Source organism: Crotalus tigris, unplaced genomic scaffold (assembly GCF_016545835.1).
Source record: "Crotalus tigris isolate CLP2741 ecotype Arizona unplaced genomic scaffold, ASM1654583v1 scf7180000018825.4774228, whole genome shotgun sequence".
In the NCBI taxonomy this organism is placed as follows: domain Eukaryota; kingdom Metazoa; phylum Chordata; class Lepidosauria; order Squamata; family Viperidae; genus Crotalus; species Crotalus tigris.
In genome coordinates, this window is record NW_024097215.1 from 4,606,103 (window position 1) to 4,626,048 (window position 19,946).

The 19,946-nt window shown below is 41.0% G+C and overlaps 1 protein-coding gene across 11 annotated transcripts in view; it reads left to right on the plus strand.

Moving 5' to 3' along the window:
• The window catches only part of ST3GAL4 (ST3 beta-galactoside alpha-2,3-sialyltransferase 4), a 122,428-nt gene extending 107,694 nt beyond the window's left edge, over positions 1 to 14,734 (plus strand). For all 11 annotated transcript variants that reach the window (XM_039356461.1, XM_039356462.1, XM_039356463.1 and 8 more), the window contains 6 exons: positions 3,307 to 3,367; positions 6,068 to 6,163; positions 7,293 to 7,482; positions 8,670 to 8,813; positions 12,081 to 12,224; positions 12,867 to 14,734. In XM_039356461.1, the coding sequence (XP_039212395.1) occupies positions 3,307 to 3,367; positions 6,068 to 6,163; positions 7,293 to 7,482; positions 8,670 to 8,813; positions 12,081 to 12,224; positions 12,867 to 12,953 (722 nt within the window). In that variant the 3' untranslated portion in view covers positions 12,954 to 14,734. The remainder of the gene's footprint in view (positions 1 to 3,306; positions 3,368 to 6,067; positions 6,164 to 7,292; positions 7,483 to 8,669; positions 8,814 to 12,080; positions 12,225 to 12,866) is intronic.
• The last annotated feature ends 5,212 nt before the right edge of the window (positions 14,735 to 19,946 follow it).

The following is a 19,946-nucleotide window of genomic DNA, read 5'->3' on the forward strand; positions in this document are numbered from 1 at the left end:
ATGTCTGAATCTGATGCAGAATATGGGTTTTGTTTTGTTTTTTTGGTAATTTTGTCCTCCTCTAAATTTCTCCAAGATCCACTCTATCATCTATTTTTATCAAATTTTAATAGTTCATAGTGTAAGATGCAAAGAAAATGCAAAAGTAAATAGTAGGAAAGATAGGGAAGGGGAAAGGGAAGAGAAAAGTGGTGGAAAGCAAGGAGAAAAAAGAAAAAAAATACATTGACTTCCAATTTCCTTTGATGCAGTAAAATAGAACATTAACATCAAACCTCAAATTTTTACTTTTATGTAATAGTATAAACTAGCCATTCCGATAACAACAAATCTATCTAATCAGAAAAGGCCAAAATCAAAATTTCATTTTTTTCCACCTCAAGCGCAAAGTCCAGAAGCGGTTTCCACGTAGAAATAAAAGTACTTGTATTTTTGTTTTCTTTAATCAAAACAGTCAATTTAGCCATCTCTGCTAGTTCCGCCAGTCACATGGTAGATCAATGTGACCTTCCATTTTTGAGTGTAGAGTAGATCCACTCTTATCATCTCCAGATGATCTCCAGGCAGATCCACAATGACATAGCTTCCCACAACGGAGTTGCATTTGATGTCTTTCTTTTCAGATTACACACTCAACAGCTGTTGAACAAGACATTCAAGCCATTGTTTAGTGGCTCTCCTCTGCTTACTCTATCTAGGTTTGTTTGGTATTAACCATTATGGCAATCGGAGTAGACTTGATAGGTGTTGGAAAGGAAGGATGGAAGTGAAGGAAGAAATAGATAGTTATACTCCCTTGCTTTCTGTCTCTCCCTCCCTCCCTCCCTCCCTCTCTCTCTCTCTCTCTCTCTCTCTTTGGGTGACCTTGCCCAGAGAACCCTAGGAAGAAGGAAATGTCAAATCACTTTCAACATTTTACCAAGAATACTGTATGGATTTGTCCAGGCAGTTGCCGGTAGTCAAAACTGCCTCAAAGATATCACTCACCCAACATCCCCCACCCCCCAAAAAAATTGAGATACAAGTTTAAAATACCTTTGAGCCAGAAAAAAGATTATTTTTTAAAAAAATTCAGGAACAGTTATTTCAGTTCCTTCACCAGTATTGCTGTGGTCATGTTCTGGAGTCTTTCTGCTGAAAAGCTAGTCTCCTAAAAATAATTTTTCATCGCAGGACAAAGACAGAAGTTATACAACTGGGCGATTCCATTTGTATCTACGATGAAATCATCCGTTTAAAAGAAATCTCCATATTAATTATTTCAGCTGCATGACCCTTTTAACTTCATTGGTTTTGCTCCAGTAGACAAAAGGTTCAGTTGACAGTAATGCACTAGATAAATTTTTGCTGCACATGAATGGATCCATTATAAAGTTGCTCTTGGCTGGTATTTCAACCATGATAACAACACAAAGGAAAGTATTTTGTTTCCAACTTCCCCACACTGAGATATAACATCAACATCACCAAGTTGGTTACAGTACTCAAAAATGACAGATAATCCATTAAACGTTATTTGTCCAGGAAGAGATGAACTCTAAAAACTAAACACAGTTCAAGGATTTTTATACAAAAAAGGACAGTAATATTTCCTAATCTGTGTCTCTCTTTGTGTTAGACAAAACTGCCATTGTATACAAAAATCACTTAATGAAAAGTCTATTCTGTTACAAAATGTGTTGGCTTCTGCTTATTAATCACTGGAGTCTTAGCTTTATTTCTTTTATGTATTGATTGGGTGGTTCTCTCAAATTTCCAGTGCAATCATTAATGACAAGCAAATAGCATTTTCCTCACAATAATACTGCACACAACGTGTTTTAAAAAGCTGAACTTTATTTTATTTTATTTTATTAAATTATTTAGTAGCACAGATCTCTTTTGAAATGTGTTAAATACCAGCCAAGTTTGAAGCAAGAAAAAAAAAACTGTTAAGAAAGGACATGTAATTTATTCTTATTACCTTGATGACATTTTCATCTTCCAGAAGGGAAAGAAAAGGAACAATAGAAGCAGCTATCCTTAGACATTTGATTAACCAGGAAAAATTGTAATTGTAAAATATAAACCTTTGGTCGAAATGATAAGGTTAGCTTGAGATTTATGGCACTCAGACATTCAACTCAGACATTCAGATTTAAGCACGTTCAGACATTCAACCTGGATTTGAGTAGACTGCAGCACGTTTAAGGACATATTTGTTATAGTTTTCTCAGTAGAAATATTTAAGAAGTTCCAGATTAACGGGCAATTTGTTGAAGGAAAGCATGGGATAACAGAATAATAGAGCTGGAAGGGATTCTGGAGGTGTCTTAGTCCAACCCTCTCCCCCCCCCCCGTTCAAGCAGGAGATGCTATATTGGAGACCCTATATAAACTTACACTGAAGAAACTATGAATGCACAATTAAATGAACAAAAATAAGAGAGTGCTAAAGAAAATATATAGCTGCATTACCAAGTCTATTTTTGGTGAGCTCAGTTTGAGAAGGAAAATGTATAGGAAATGTGTTTCAAATGGGGTATGTTAAGAAGTACAAAAGAAGTAGATATCATTGCAAGAGACATGTGTTTTCCATCTTCCAAAAAGAGAAAAAGAAATTCTAAAAGCTAAATATTTAGAAAGTAGCCATCTTGATGCCGATACTTGCATGTATCTGGACTAGATCATTGGGCAGTTAGTTTGTGAACATTTGGAGGGAGAAATAGCTGCCTTCACAAAGAGACGGATTAGGTTTCTGAACAATAAATCTGATCAGATTAATTAAGTACTTTCAGGATGAAAATAGATCCAATGGCAGGATCCTGACAGAGGTAGATCAATGGACTCATGTCAATGAGCTTTCAGCCTTTTTAAGATGTCTCTTTGCGAATATGGTTATTGCATTTCTAGGACAGCTTGCCACAGCCAACTCATCGTGGCCAACTCGCCATGGCCATCTTGCCACGGGACAATTCTGCCATGGCCAGCTTTCCATGGGACAAGTTGCCGCAGGAGAAGAGTTACGCCAATATCAAAGAAATGGTGAAATAGAATCGTTAAAGAAAGGATACAAAAGGAGGACGGGATGAAATGTGAATGACAAAAATTAAAATTATTTTTTTATATTATTTTAAATAAATAAAATGGTTGAATTTTCCTGTGGTGAGGTGCCTGCTAGCGATTTGGCCATGGTGAGTTGTTCTGTGGCGAGTAAATTGGTAGTGGCAAGTTGGCTGGAGCAAATTGTCCCATTTTGTTCTGCTGTTCCTAATATGTAGGTATTTTAACCAGCTTTCTTAATTGCCTGTGTTGTTTGCTCTGCAGAGGAAATTCTCCTACGTCTTCTAACCATCACAAGCTTCTCTCTCCCCGAAAATATTGAAAGGTAATATCAGTTTATCCGTTTCCCCCTTTCCCGACATTTTTAAGCACATTGGAAATTTCCAATTCCAATTTTGAAAATACACGAGCTATTCTCTAGCCCAGGGCTTTTCAACCAGTGGTACGGGTACCACTTGTGGTACATTGACACCTGGCAGGTGGTACGCGACCATCCTAGAAAAGTGGTAGCGGGGGAGGGGAATGAGCTGAACTGGTGCAACCACCCAGCAGACCGGGGGGGGGGAATAAAAACCAAACAGCCCCACCCCATCCCTGCTGCCAATCCTCAACAGAAATGCTCACAACAATGAAAACCTCGGACAGGAGGAAGAGCACCGCCGGGTGGGCAGACAGGTGTCTTGCTCGGCTGTGGCTTGGGGGGCACTTTTTTCAGTGCCACTGTAACTTCGAACAGTCACTAAGTGAACTGTTGTAAGTCGAGGACTACCTGTACTTTATCACTCCCCCCCTTTTTTTTTTTGTCATCAAGTTTTTGACACCTTGCTAGGCGCCTGGTGGTACTCGGATGTTGCCATATCCTAAAAGTGGCACAATGGGTGAAAAGGTTGAAAAGCCCTGATATAGCCTTAAAAGATCAGGAAGTTTGCTTTGCATTGAAGACTGTGGAGAGGGCTTCTCGCTTAGAGCTTGCTAGGACAGGCAATCCCCACTTACAACTGCCATTAGGACTGGGGATCCTGTTACTAAGCTGAACAGTTGTTAAGCCACGCCAGATTTTGTGACCTTTTGCGCCACAGTTGTTAAGTGAATCCCTGCAGTTGTTAAGTGCATCACATGGTCATTAAGCGAGTCTGGCTTCCCCCCCCATTGACTTTGCTTATCAGAAACCACCTGGAAGGTTGCCAATGGCAATCACCTGATCCCGGGACGCTGCAACCGTTGTACATAACGTTTCTGTGGCCAAGTGTCTGACTTTTGATCTTGTGAGTATGGGGAAACATGCATGGTCATAAGTGTGATGGCCAGTTTTAAGTCACTTCATTTGGTGCTGTGGAAACCTCGAACAGTCACTAAATGAATGCTTGTAAGTTCGAGGATTATCTCTATCCATTCCCTTCTCCTTCTTACTTCATTTTCCCCTCCCTGCTTTTTTTCGTTGACCACTTCTGCTTTTTGCTTGGCTGGGTTTCATCCACTTGTTAAACAGCTTCTGCTGGCTCTCAGCTTGCCTGTAGAAGCCTATAGAGCCACTCCTGTTCCTCCTCCCCCCATGACATCTTTAGGCTCCTTATCCCGGACTCTCTCAATGCTGTCTAATGTCTATGTGCATTTACCCATTTAGTATGACTGTTTTTTGTTCTTCTTAACCTATCTTATCTTATCTTATCTTATCTTATTTTATCTTATCATCTTATTTTATCTTACCTTACCTTACCTTACCTTATCTTATCTTACCTTATTTTACCTTATCTACATTGTGTTTGTTCTTTTATTATATTGCATTATGTTACCTTACCTTACCTACAGGTCTAGGGAGATTCTAAGTCCTCCAGGTCATGGTGTCTTCAGCTCTGACTGGATGGTGGGGAAATGGAAGGATTTCTATTCCTTGCAGACAGCTGGTCATTTGCATTCTTTTAGAGAGTCATTGAAGCCATTCCTGACCATCCGGTCAGAGCTGAAGAAGCTCCTGGATGAGAAGCCAAACGTCTTCAAAAGAAAAACAAGAAAGTCCCGTTGCCTCCTGAAAAAGCACTTTTGGGACTATGTTACATTATGTTACCTTAATAATATAACGTAACGTAACGTAACATAACATAACATAACAACATAACATAACATAACAACATAACATAACAACATTCTTTACTCTTCCATTTTATTGGTATTGTTATTATGACTATTATTATTCTGTTGCTTTGCATGTACACTGAGAGTTTCTGCACCGGAGACAATTTCTTGTGTGTCTAATCACCCTTAGCCAAATAAAGAATTAATTCATTCATTTACTCATGTATTTATTCATTCATTCATTCTCAGTGTTTCCCATTTAAGACTTGTACACCTTCATATTGTGACACCTGCTGGGGTTATCATTGCTAAGCAATGTGGTGGTGCAGGAGAGGACAGGCTGCCTGACGTTGGCTAGCAGCTGGGCTGATGGTGACCTGCCCATTTTAAGCCCCCTCCGTAGCCGCCGCAGCTGCCCAGGGATGATAAAAAGCCGAGCAGAAAAACAGTTGTGTTTTTGTTGTGGTTGTGTTGAAGGTGTTCTAGAAGGGAGAAGGGAGGCGGTTTCTGTTACTTTGTGGAAATAAAGCCCCTTGGAGCAGCCTAGGGCTAATAGTCAGAAATATTGTTCTTCAGCAGTGAGGCTCACACACAGTAGCAGTCTAGTACTTCTTTGGGAAGTGTGTGTGGAGGAACTGTGGCTACCACCCATTGTGTGCTTGTGTTTGGGTTGCCTAAAAGCCAGGGGGGCGTGTGTTGGCCCTCTGGAGCTTTGGCTGCTTAAAAGAAACTGTGTCATCATTTTTTTAACTATTGCACTGCTTAGGGACAGCAATCCCAGCCCCCGGTTGCCATCGTAACCCAAGGACTATCTATCTAGAGATTGAGCATAGCATATACCAGAGATGCTTTTCATCACTGCATGGAAGAGCACCTGGTAATGCAGGCTATGAGTTGTAACAGTGAAATGTCATGTGTGGTGCATTAAACATCCTCTTTGCCTGTTTTGCAGCTTGAAGTGCCGCCGATGTGCAGTCGTTGGGAACGGCTATCGGTTGAGAAACAGCTCAATGGGAGAAGTCATTAACAAATACGATATTGTGATCAGGTATTGAGAAGCAGATGATGTTGACCTGTGTCACTTCCATTTATATCACAATGGACCAGAGAATTACTCATAATGGGAAACCTGGACCTGGCCATATTAGGGCACATCTTTTGTTTAGGAATACTTGATGCTGGGATGCTGTTTCTGCCAACATGTCAATATACATGAAGTCCCTGACTTACAACCGTTTGTTTAGGGACTGCTTGAAGTTACAACAGCACTGAAAAGAGTGACGTAGGGCCTTTCCCCCCCCCCCACAACCGTTGCAGCACCCCCAGGGTCATGTAGTCAAAATTCAGACATTGGCAACTGGCATGTATTTATGATGGTGGCAGGGTCATGTGATCCCCTTTTGCGACCTGACCAGCAAGGCCAATGGGGAAGTCAGATTCTCTTAATGACCGCGTGATTCAGTGAACAGCTGCAGCAATTCGCTTATACTTGTGGCAAGAAAGGCCGTAAAATGGGGCAAAGCTCCTTTAACAACTGTCTTGCTTAGCCATGAAAATGTTGGGCTCCGTTGTGATCATAAGTTTATTTTGTCAAGGTTCCAACTGACGAACCGAATCAAGCAAACACCTTCGTGGCTTTCTGAACTTTCAGTGTAAAACTTTATTGAATACATCATTTTGGTCCTCATGCATGCAAAACCAGCTCTGGCAAAACCCACCCAATCCCATATAGTAAAAGTATAGAATTTCCCCTCCTCCTTCTTGATCAGGTCACGTTGCCCAATTAGGTGGAATAATATTGTTATGAGAAAGCGTCTCTGGGTCTGGCCAGACATCTGGTGAACTGTCCTTGGTTCTCATGGTCTGCTTTCTTGATCTTTTGAAGTCTGTGTTCCAATCCCTTTTCCCCCCAAGTTTGTTGGCAAGCTGAGAAGCAATAATTGTCAAGCCAGCAAAAATGTGCTTCAAACCTGACATATTTTTTTTTTAAAAAATATTACTGAACCAATTCTTGAAGAAAAAACATGCTCTGTTCTCATGTTCCATGTGCCCTGCCCATCTGACCAGTGGCCACTTTTCCGGCATCAGTTTCTTATAGCTGGAATATTTCCTTATACATGAATCCATGCCCACATGACTTTGTGCCCTTGTGTATCATCTTCTCTTCCTCTCTCCAGGCTGAATAATGCACCAGTCCATGGTTACGAACGTGATGTGGGCACCAAAACCACTATGCGACTTTTCTATCCCGAGTCAGCACACTTCAATCCTCAGACTGATAACAACCCAAACACATTGCTGGTGTTAGTGGCGTTCAAACCCATGGATTTTTTGTGGCTGGAGACAATTCTCCACGACAAGAAAAGAGTAAGCGGTTAGCCTATCTTTTTTGTGTTTGTGTTTAATCGTGGAAAAGGACACAAGGCCCACTTGCCGAAGAAAAAACAAATTCACTGGGGATTCAGAAGTTCTTGTCTTCCAACCTCCAAAGCAGAGTGTTGTGTTATAAATACTGATTTGTTTGTGAGGTTGAATGTGGGATGTCCAATTTTGGTCTCACGTAAACGAAGCTCATTAACCAGATGTGGACAAGATCTATTTTCTTTGTCTGATTTCCTTGCTTATCCGTGATTGAAACAACATTGCTTCACTAAGTCCTTCTGCGATTGGAGAAGGCAGGAGGAAAAACCCGGAGGAACAGGAAGAAGAGCTGTCTAAACAAATTATCAAATAAAACAAATCTGACTCCAAGACAGAAAGGCAATTTGAGAATGCTTTCAGATAAGACCTACCTTAGTTTTCATCAAGATAGAGGTAGTTCTCAATTTATGACTGGCCGCTTAGTGACCATTTGAAGTTACAAGAGATCTTCCTGGAGCTATTTACAACCTGGTTCCGAACTTCCAACAGCTGCTCCTCCCCATGGTTATCGCATTGTCCTCTGGTCACATGACTGCATTTTATGAAGTTTTTGCCAAAAAAACTCAGTAGTTACTTCCAATTTTCAGCAAAACCATCCTATAGCGAACCTGTGGTTCATTTAATGACTGCAGCATTCGCTTAACAGATGATTTAGGAAAGGTGGTAAAATCAGGTCGGTCATGGGGTGACCTGTTTTATAACCATCACAACTTATGACTGTGTCTTAAATCGAGAACTACCTGTAAAGAGAGGTAGGGGAGAGATATATTCAAACCTGCAACCCTATTTCTGTGACCTTAGAATAAAAGTAATTTTAGCTTGCCTGCTTTTAGTTCCCTGTTTGGTCTACCTTGGAGGGCTGCCAACATCACAACACCAGTCAACAGAATGCTCATTCTATATTTCTTGAGCATTTTTGAGGCCAAACAGTAGGAAGCTGCAGAGAACGTGAGGAATCAAACAGGGGAGATCAAGTGTCCAAACGAAACACCAAAATGCTTCTCCTAAAATTGGAGAAGTAGTTTTTTTTTCTGCGTTACTTTTCGTTCTCTCCCTATTTCACCAGGTTAGACACTTATGCTTTTGATGTAAAGCGTGTGTGACTAATTTCCCTGTGTCTGCTATGTTTCCAGATTCGGAAGGGTTTCTGGAAACAGCCTCCCTTAATTTGGAATGCAAATCCTAAGCAAGTACGGATTCTGAACCCATATTTTATGGAAGTTGCAGCTGCTAAAGTGCTTAAGCTTCCAATGAAGCACTTGTGGAAGCTTAGAGAGGTAAGAAGAGATAACCATATGTACGTTTGTGGATGTGTGTGTGTGTGTGAGAGAGAGAGAGAGAGAGAGAGAGAATTAGAAGTATGAGTATGCAGTGAAGGGATGGATTATTTGAATACATGATTTGAAGCCAATTCCCAGAATTCCTGAGCCACTCCTGCCATATATCTGGACTTTTCATCTCCAGAGAAACTTGAGAAGGACAGTCCACCAGATATCTGCCTGCACCGCTGGCTGGCCAAAGAAGTCTTTTGGTTTAATGTCTATGGAGATTCTCGTTCATCCATGTCATGGTTGTCCCAAAGGTGCTTTTTCAAAAGGCAACTGGACTTTGTTTTTCCTTAAAGACGTTTCACTTCTTATCTAAAAAGCTTCTTCAGTTCATTCATTCAGAACTGGAGGAGATTCTTGGATGAGAAGTGAAACGCCTTCAAGGAAAAACAAAGTCCAGTTGACTTTTGAAAAAGCATCTTTGGGACAAGTCTTTTGGTTCTTCATCACTGGTACTTTTGATATGTTTGAAGAGCTCTTTTGCAGAGAAGCTTTCATTTGTGGAAAGTCCCCATCTGTTTCTAGAAGCACCTGAGTGCATGTTATGAAGTTTTTGTCCAAAAAAATCAGCATTTGCTTTCAGTTTTCAACAAAACTGGTCCATAGCGAACAAGTGATTCATTTAATGGCTGCAGCATTCACTTAACAGATGCTATAAAACAGGTGGTAAAACCAGGACGGTCACGGGTGACCTGTTTTATAACCACCACCCATTCCCTTAAAAATAATTTCAACCTTGATTTATCTTCTTTGAAAATAAAACCTTGAAATCAAGCTATTTTCCAAAGCACCTGAAGGCAGGACAAGAAGCAACGGGTGGAAACTAATCAAGGAGAGAAGCAATCTAGAACTAAGGAGAAATTTCCTGACAGTGAGAACAATTAACCAGTGGAACAACCTGCCTCCAGAAGTGGTGGTGCTCCAACACTGCAAGTTTTTAAGAAGAGACTGGACAGTCATTTGTCCAAAATGGTGTAGGGTTTCCTGCCTGAGCAGGGGGTTGGACTAGATGACCTCCAAGGTCCCTTCCAACTTTACTACTACTACTATTATTATTATTACTTTTGGCTGCAGTGTTCTTTTTTTCCTGGTTGGCAGCTTCTAGATTGCAAAGGCTTTTTTACTCCAGGTAGGTTTTTTTTTTTTGTCACTTGTTTGAAAATCTTAGTTCTGCCCTCCTCCCACTTCTTAATGTTTATTTCTGCATGAACCTGATCAGATAATTTCCATGAAATTATAAGGAAGTCTTCTGCCAGTTATATAACTACATAACTATTTAACTCTGTTGTCAATTACGCAGTGACAATAAAAATATTGTATTCTACATTGTCTTCAAGATTCTGTGTCTGCACTATGAAAATAGATCCCGATAATCCATCTATTTGTTTCAATTTTTTTTTAAACAAATGAGTCATCTGTAATGTTTTTATTGAAGTTACTTCCTGAAGTCTTGGTTAACAATGAGAAAATCTTCGTGAGACTGAAACAGGTCTTAACTAGAACGTTTCAAGGCCAAAGTGTAGACTTTTCATGCTCTGCTTAGGCCGTTTCCCCTATAAACAAAAGAAGCAAAATGATAATAAGATAGGCAAACAACTAATTTGGGTTAGGTTGCTATGATCAGCTTTTCTTTATCCAAAGAGATTCAGGGAGATTAACATCTCTGCGTAGCCACAAGATTTATGGACTATCTTATAGTAGTCACCCTCTCTCACGCTACCTCCTAAGATTGATCTGAAAATTAAAAGCCAGGAATTGTTGAAAATATTGACCATTGTCCTTTAAAAAATGGGCAGGTTAATGAATTGAAGGAGATTCTATGTATGTTCCTTGTAAAACTGAACAATTTTGCAAACCCTCTCTGGACAATTTAACTGGGGTTACTACAGATAGTCCTAGTCTTACGATCACAACTGGGCCCAAAATTGCTGTTGCTAGGTGAGACATTTGTTAAATGAGCTTTGCCCCATTTTGCAACCTTCCTTGCTACGGTCGTTAAATGAATCACTGCAATTGTTTAGTAACACGGATGTTAAGTGAATCGTGCTTCCCCATTAACTTTGCTTGTCAGAAGGTCGCAGAAAGGGATTACGTGATTCCAGGACACTGCATAACCATCATAAATATGAGTCAGTTGACAAGTGTCTGCATTTTGATCATGGGATCGTGGGCGCTGCTGCAACGGTCGCAAGTGTGAAAAACAGATATACAGTAGTGGCCAAAATTGTGGAAACCTTTTGGGAAAAGTGTACAGTAGAAATGCCACCTTTGGTTAAGTTTCCACCAATTTTTCTTCTGATTTCTTTATAACTGTAGCCTTGTTCATTTAATAATACTATTTTACATCGCTTTCTGGGCAACCAGTCAACTCTTTGCACCATGACTTCAATTTTATTACGTTTTACAAGCTGACTAAATGAAACAACACAAAAAAACCCAGCCAACTTGATAGCGATCACTTAACACACTGACAAATGTCCTCCTCTGAGCTTCAATACATGACATCAATAACCAAATCCTACTGTGATCTGATTGGCTCATTGCCAAAACAAGAGGACACCTGATTGGCTTTCTAAACACTCACGTTCATTGGCTACAATCAGATGAAGGAAAGCTACCTGATATCAACCTAAGCAAGTTGTGCTTCCTTTTTCTGGTTATTTGGCTGTAACTTTTCATAGAATACAGTACAGATAATTGAACAAACTATGTTGTATTACATTCTTGAGTACATTATCTTTCCATTGATACATAATTTTATGGTACTACTCCCAAAAAAGTGTTATTAGTCATCAAACCTCAAAACTACATGTTTCCCAAAAGGTTTCCACAATTTTGGCCACTACTGTAAGTCACTTTTTTCAGTGCCATTGTAACTTTGAATGCTCAGCAAATGAACTGTTTTAAGTTAAGGACTACCTGTGGATCATTTGTTCTAAAGCAGTGGTTCTCAACCTTTCTAATGCCGCGACCCCATAATATAGTTCCCCATGTTGTGGTGACCCCCAACCACTTATACATCACCAAGTGCCAGGGGTGTGGCCAAAGAAAAGGGGGAAAAAATGGCGGACAGCCTTGTTTGGCGACCCCCGTGAAATGGTCGTTCGACCCCAAATGGGGTCCAGACCCACAGGTTGAGAACTACTGTTCTAAAGTCTAAGTGAAGCCAGACTGCCATGTATGGAAGCCTCAATTATCACATGTCTCTTACTCTAGAAACCAACCACAGGATTAGTGGCTATCACCGTCGCCTTGCACTTTTGCGATGTGGTAGATATTGCTGGCTTTGGATATCCCAGTTCAGACGACAAGAAGCAGAGTATTCACTACTACGAGCATGTCACAGTGAAGTCTATGGCTGTGAGTAACTGCGTCTCGTCTAATGAAGATAGGGAACTATTCATACCTATCTCTGTTTAATAGGTCAAGGGATATATTAGCTTCTTATCCATAAAAATAGTTCCTTTGCATGAGATGACATACATGGTGTCATTCCCAGTTTAACTGAACAGCGAAACTCTAGATAGTGGCTGTAGAACGTGGTAGTATTGTAAATCCATTTTAAAACAATACACTGCAAGTATTATTTATTTATTTATTTATTTGTGAGACTTATATACCGCTTTAAGTGCAAGCACTCTCTAAGCGGTGTACACCAGTAAGCAATGTATATATATATATTTACATTGCCCCCAACAATCTGGGTCCTCATTTTACCTACCCCGGAAGGATGGAAGGCTGAGTCAACCTTGAGCCGGTGAGATTTGAACCGCTGACCTGCTGAACACAGTCAGCTAAAGTGGCCTGCAGTACTGCACTCTAACTGCTGCGCCACCTCGGCTTTTTTTTGAAGCAGCCTACTGTAGTGTATTAGGATTCCAAAGTGAGTAAATCGGAAAGCCAGAGTTAGTTGAAGATGCTCTGGTTTATGTGTTTAGTATAAAAAAAAACCAACCACCCTGCTGCTTCTACTAATCTGTTTTTTCTTATCTTATTCCACAGTCTTCAGGGCATAATGTCTCTCACGAGGCATTAGCAATAAAACAGATGCTTGAATTGGGACTCGTCAAGAACCTCACTTATTTCTGATGTAAGATGGACAGCCTTTATGTTCACGTCGAGCTGGGCCTTGTGCCAGCAGGACAAAGCCCTTTGTGGCTGGCCCATTCTAACATATAGCCGTCCCTTCCATTCCAACGCTGACTGGTGCAGAGGCCTTGCAGTTCCCTGCAAACGGTGACCAGGCTGGAGGGAAGTGTACGGCTTCTAAATGTGTTGACAGCTAGGGGTAGAAACAGACCTGTAGAGAACCTGGGTGACACCAGCAGCCGGAAGCAGGCGTCTTTCTTCCTTATTGAGCACTTGCCCTCTACAGAATCTTCTTCATTTGAATAGTTGCAGAATTTTCTTTGCCATCTAACTGAGAGGTTCCTGCATTCACCAAAGGCACCTTTGGAAGATGAAAGCTAAGTTGCTGTGGATGGGCCTCAAAGAAGATACGACGCAGTTTCCCATGGTGATAAAGTGATTGTCCCACAAGGTTGTTTCATTAATCATTTCCCCCTTCCTTGGTAAACCAATAGATGGGTGGTTGGTTTTTTTATTTTATTTATCGTGTTGGATGTTACCTAATGGGCAAGAGGCAACTGAACAAAGGATTATTAGCTGTCTGCCACCTTGTTTCCCTGTCTAGATGAAGATGAGGCTAAAGTATGCTGGTTCAAATCTCTGGGCAATGCAACCGTCGAGGATGCCCAGGTAGATAGTGAAGTTTATTTCTCTCCCGTCTGATCGGTTGGTTTTAGAGACCAAGTTGGAAAGGAGAGTACCCAACAGTATTTGCTGGTAGTTTTTATACTTAAAACAGTAGAGTTGAATGGACATTTATTTTTATTTTTTTTTCGGGCACAGGCTCGGGCACAAAACCCTTCTGTGAAGGACACGTTGTTTTGCCCGAGTAGCACATATCTGATCTTAAATAGAAGGAGTAGCTTTCTTTCCTTCCCATCAAGTGGGGATGACTACCCAACCAGAATTGATGGACAATGCAAAAGAGCTATCCTGGCCAAAGTTAAGCAGGAAAGGAAGGGCAAGAAAAGTTAAGAGAAGAAGACAAGGAGGTATCTCTCTACCGAGAAGGAATCGGCAGAACCCCAAAGCTGCGCAGCACTTTTGCCGGTCTGTCCCATGGTTAGGAAGGGGAACAAGGTCATTCAGGACAAAGGCTAATCTCAGGGGCCTGAAAATGAAGGTTGTTTTGAAGTAAGTTGCCTTTTCCTAGAGGCAGGGGAGGGCAAGGGGGTCCAGGCATTTCAGATGTGCCAGTCTGGTTAGGATTGGATGTGTTCTCTTCTTCCCCTTTAATCTCCAATGTGGGATCAAAGTGTATTCACTGTATATCTGATGTATTAAGTGCACTTGTCAATCGAAAGCTCTGATTGGAATATTGGAGACCTGGCAATCTTCCGTTTCTCCCTCGGGACGGAATCAACCGCATAAGGTACAAGACCGCAAGACCACCTCGCTGTACACCATCTCCATGTACTTGTGCAGCCAACGTGCCTTAGCCATCTTCGCAAGTGCCCAGCTTCGAGGGGCCTGCTGGCAATGCAAAACTCCAGCGGCTGAGACCATCTGATTCATTGCTAAGAAGATGGATTGCTGAGAAGGACTGCCCTGTGGACTTGACATTTAAGACAGAGTTCCTGATTCCTCCTTGGAAATAGGGAGGAAGAAGGGATTGCTTATTAAATGGCGATTCCAAGGGGCGAGAGGGTGGGAGTTGAATCCCACGAGCAAGTGTTGGAAGTGTCTTTCCTGGCCAAGCGATACAGCAGTGTTAAATAATTTAATAAATTTAATTTAAAACAGTCCTTTGTGAAGTGTCTTTGTTACATTTATATTATACAGGTGTGGGGAGGACATGTTTGCAGTCTTCCAATATTTGAGGGGCTGTCATAGACAAGAGGTGGGGGGCTTATTTTCTAAAGCACCTGAATGCAGGACAAGAGGTAATGGAAGCTTATCAAAGAGATGCAACTTAGAAAGAGAAATTTCCTGACAGTGAGAACAATCAATCATTGGAATGGCTTGCCACCTGAAGTTGTGGATGCTCCATCATTGGAGGTTTTAAAGAAGAGATTGGACAGGGGTTGAACTAGAAGACCTTCAAGGCCCATCACAACTCTGTTATACTGTTATTGTGCCTTTCCTTCAGGAGAAAAAAGTTGCATGCCTACGGTTGTAATGGATAGAAGGAATAACTTGGATGAACAGGAAGAAGAAAACAATCAAATACAAGAAATTTGAATCTGACAAGACCCTCCCTAGTTTTGACAAAGATAAAGAGAGGGAAGGGGAAAACACATTTGGACACGAAAGATTCTGTTACTATAACCTTATAATACAAGTAGTATTAGCATGTGTGACTGATTTCCCAGTTCGGTCTACTTTGAAGGGCTGACAATAGCTCTCTAATTTATTTATTTATTTGATGGCGGCGCCTGGATCGGCTGCGGCTGCATTGGCTCTCGAAGGTGAAAAGTTATGGGAGGGATGTTAAGGGATGTAGGCCACATGATCAGGAAGGTTTTAATGTGTTTGAGCAATGTGGAACTAAAGTAACATTCAACATATGACTGACAATCTTTGCTGGCATGGCGAGTTTCAAGCTGTTTCGGAACTGTTGGTGAGACCGTTAAAAGTCGTTGATGCTGTTTGAAATTGTTCTGCTGGCAGCAAGATCTGACTGCTGGCCCAGCGACGGATACTATTGCAAATCAGGGCTGTTTCCAAAGGAGGCAGAGGAGGAGAGGTCCTGGGGCTTATGGAGCAAAGGACCTGGATGAGGCCCAGAGGACGGGAGAGAGGCTTTTGGAGGAGTTGGTGGTGGCGGCAGCGTTCTCCAGGGGTGAAAAGGAGTGAGGTTTCTTTAAGGAAAAGGTGGAAGAGACAAGATCAGAAAAAGAAAAGGAGGAGAGGTTGTCGTGCAGGAATACAAGCTAATTTGAGGGCTAATCCACATGGAGCTCCATTTCCATCTGTCCTGTTTGCCATCGTTCGCTCCCTAGAGATTAAAATGGAAGATCTGTAACTTGAGCTGGCCACGAACAAGGAGTGTATATCGGAGGTGGTGACCCTTTGAGAGCTGTATGCAACGAAATTTCATTTTGATGTATACCGATTGGTGTACTTTCAAAGTGACAATAAAATAATAATAATAATAATAATAATAATAATAATAATAATATATATATATATATATATATATATATATATATATATATATATATATATAGGTCTTTGGTTGTTCGGGTTTTCTCCCGCGTAAAATTGAAAGTGTCTTGGCAACGTTTCGACGAAGTCACATTCGTCATCTTCAGGCTGGTGTTTTTAGCTTCTTGCTTTGAGCAGCAATGTGTGGTTTTAGCTGTTTCTTCCTTTTAACTCAGAAAACAAATATATATATATATATATATATATTTTCTAGGAGCACGAAGCCGAAAGCACCAGCCTGAAGATGACGAATGAGACTTCGTCGAAATGTCGCCAATATACTTCCAATTTTACATGGGAGAAAACCCGAATAACCAAAGACCTACATACAAACACCCGCGAAAACCTCAGAAAACATACACACACACACACACACACACACACATACATACACACACACATTCATACATGTATACATATATCTTTGCAAAACAAGATATTTAGTGCCTATAAAATTTTCCTTGTGGCTCAGCTCAGTTGTGAGACAGTGTCACTCCATGTAATGGAGAAGTTGGATCATCGGCTAGAGAGGCTGAGAATTTTACTTTCAGTATAGTTCAGATCCCAGCAGGGAAGAAGCAACGTTTTTTCTATGTTAAAGTTGTAGAGAAGCAACGAAAACACCCGGAGCAAAGCTCTTGCTCATGATGATATGAAAACAGAAATTCTTTGTTGGATCCATTTGAAGCTTACTAACAGGAGATCAGCTGAAAAAAAAAAAAAACTATTGGTATCTAGTTTGGGAAAGACATGTAAGTAGCTGGCTGAATATACGGAGAATCTGTTAGAATATTCACTGGGCAACTTTACACATTACTCCAGCCTAAAAAGAAGTTATAACTTTTTTGCTGCTTGAAGCCAGTTCACATTTTTTACATTCTGTCCTTGTGATGTTGTTGTTTGGTATGTTCCTTCGTATCCATTCAGTCTTTTTTTGGAAAAGCATCATGGCGTGTAGCAGGTCTGTTTTCTTGGGTCTTCTGAAGCTGCTGTTTTCGAGGGGATCCGTTTTTAGAAGGTCTGAGCCAGTGTTTCTCAACCTCCATAAATTTAAGATGGGTGGACTTCAATTCTCAGAATTCCCCTGCCAACCATAGGTGGACTTCAACGCCCAGAATTCCCCAGCCAGATGGGGTTTGAGGTCCACTGTTCTTAAACTTGCCAATGTTGGGAAAAACACTAGTCTAAACTCATACTGTAGAGAAGAAACTGATGAAGGAGAAGGCAATTGACGCAGATGACATCTCAGGAGCTGAACACTAGAGATTAAGTCAGGGTGTCAACGCTGCTAACATTGGATGTTCTTGCTTTGACAACATATGGAGATGCAGCCATTTTCCTTCTTATGTTTTACTGTTAGAGTTAGAATTAGATGATACTGGGGAGGGGGGAGAGGAATGTGCATGGGAGTTTAGTTAGACATAACAATATTGTAACTAGTGTGAGAACCAAGGTTTTTGAAATAAGAGATGATAAGAAATGGCCGAACTGGAGGGAAAGCCTGCATTTCAAACTAATTGGAGAATGTGATTTATGACTGTTAATTAGAGGAGGGAATTGTGCTTTGATACTATGTGCTCAGGGGAGGGGAATTCAGATTTTAAGGTAAACAATGCCTCAAAGTTCTTTGAAGAGTTTCATCTGTGGAACCATGACACGGGGTTTGCAATAGTGGTGAATATCAATAGCTCAGGTGTAGGATGAGGGTGTTTGTTCTCTTAGCTTGTGGCTTAGTTTCTGAATGTTGCATGACCAGGCTAGGTAACATTTTCAGCAGAGTTTAGTTAGTGTTAGAGTTAGTGTTCTGTTTATAAGGGCTTTGTGTGGTTAGTAAGTCTTGTGATGGGTCAAGTGTAGATGTGACAAGTGAGGGTTTTGCGATGGGTCAAGGCTACTGGTGCTCTTTTTTAAAGAGGTTTTTGGTGTTATAAAACATGACTGTCCCCTTTCTCCATTTTTATTGTTTTTGCTTGTAAATTGAGGGTAGGTTTAGTTAAGTCCCAAATGGCTTTTTTTAATTGAAACTCAGCAGAGGTAGTGATTATTTTAATTACTTTTATGATATTGCTTCACTATTTTAAAAAGAACAACCTTCGTTCTTTTATAGGACAGTGATGAGCCTGCTAATTAAAGACCATGCTGATCTCTGCTAGCTGATAAATACCATAAAATGCATTTTAAAAAGTCTTGTGAAGAAGCTTAAACAGCTGTTTCTTGAGGGCTTTGTGGCTGACTAATTTTGATCCTGCTGAAAACATATTGCACAGTTGACACATAAGGCTAGTATACCTGGTCAGTAGACCCTGGATACCCCCTACACAGCAAATAGAGAAAACTCCTAGGCAGTGTTTTTCAACTGTGTCAACTTTAAGACCTATGGGCTTCAAATCCCAGAATTCCCCAGCTAGCATGCTGTTGAGGAATTCTGGGAGCATAGCTGACTGGAGAATTCTGGAAATGGAAGTCCATAGGTCTTTAAGTTGCCAAGGTTACCTTCCTGGTAATCAGGAAAAAGTGAGAAAGAAATTCAAGATTTGCCTGCCTTGACCTTTGATACCTTTGTGGAGGATGGAGGAGAGAGACTCTATTGGGCTTTTAAGATTCTGCTATAGCCTAAATTGATAAAGTAGAGCTTTAGGATCTCTTGTTGAATTGGGTTTCTCACCAGGCCCACCTTAAATAAGCACCAGGGCAAAAAAAACCTGTTTTGCTTCCCTTCTTCCAGTAGCTCATGTTGAAGAGGAGCTCTACTGCTTTTAGGAGGTATCTTCATAGCTTTCTCTCCTATGGAGTTTTCTTGGAACTACTGTGTTGGGGAGAGGAGTGGTTTTCTGGCACTCCCTGCTTCCGGAGATGTCCATGGTGCTGTGCGTGTCAATGAAGTCAAGATGGCAACCCTAACCATACACCTCGAAGGGCAAATGAAACTCAAATCACCTGTTTGGGGCACCGTCACACCTTTTTTTGGACACCCTTCCCTCTTGTGAACACCCTACCTATTCCCCAGCTTGGGGAAAGGGAAGCAGTGGTGGGTGACTTGGCTTCTCTACTGCATGGCCCCATCCGAGGATAGCAAAGGTGGCTTCCTTGAGCACCCTTCACTTTCTTGAAACAAGCTATGTGTAGTTGACTGATTAGGAAGGGCTGATTCTAGAGCAGGATGAATTCATTCTCTACACACAGGAGAACTAAAATGCAAAAGGGGCAAATGATTGGTTGAAAAAAGACAACTCTTGTCAGAGTATTTTGAACAGCTTTTCCTACTTTAGAGCATGTCCTTCTTGTTACTCAGAGACCAGATGTGAATGTGTCAGCTCTGGGCAAAGAACCACATGAAAAGTTGTGCTTTTTTTAAAAATCTACTGGATCAGAATAACTATAATCAAAGAACTATGATTTTCTAGAATTGCATCTTCTCAGCTTCTGTTGAAATGGATAGCCAAGGAAGCATAAGAATTTATTTCGAGGCATCGCCTAACGCCATTTTTGTCCACTTGTTGGGAAGCAACTCACCTGTGTCTCTGCGTTGAAAAGATGGTTCCATGGGGTTTGGCTGCTACCTTACTGCTACTTGTTCAGTCAGTAGGTCTGGGCAGACGGTCTTTAATGCTATCTCATCCCCAAGCAATTTGGCCTTGCAAATGTTAACTTACGGAAGGACGAGTGGATGGCACAACAGAGCTATTGCTCATGAATTTCCTGAACATAACGCCCTCCTTTGCAAAACCAGTATAGTGTTTTTTTAAAAAATATTATCTTGTTACATTGGTGCCATCTCATTTTCTCTGCTTCTGAGATAGGCCTTTC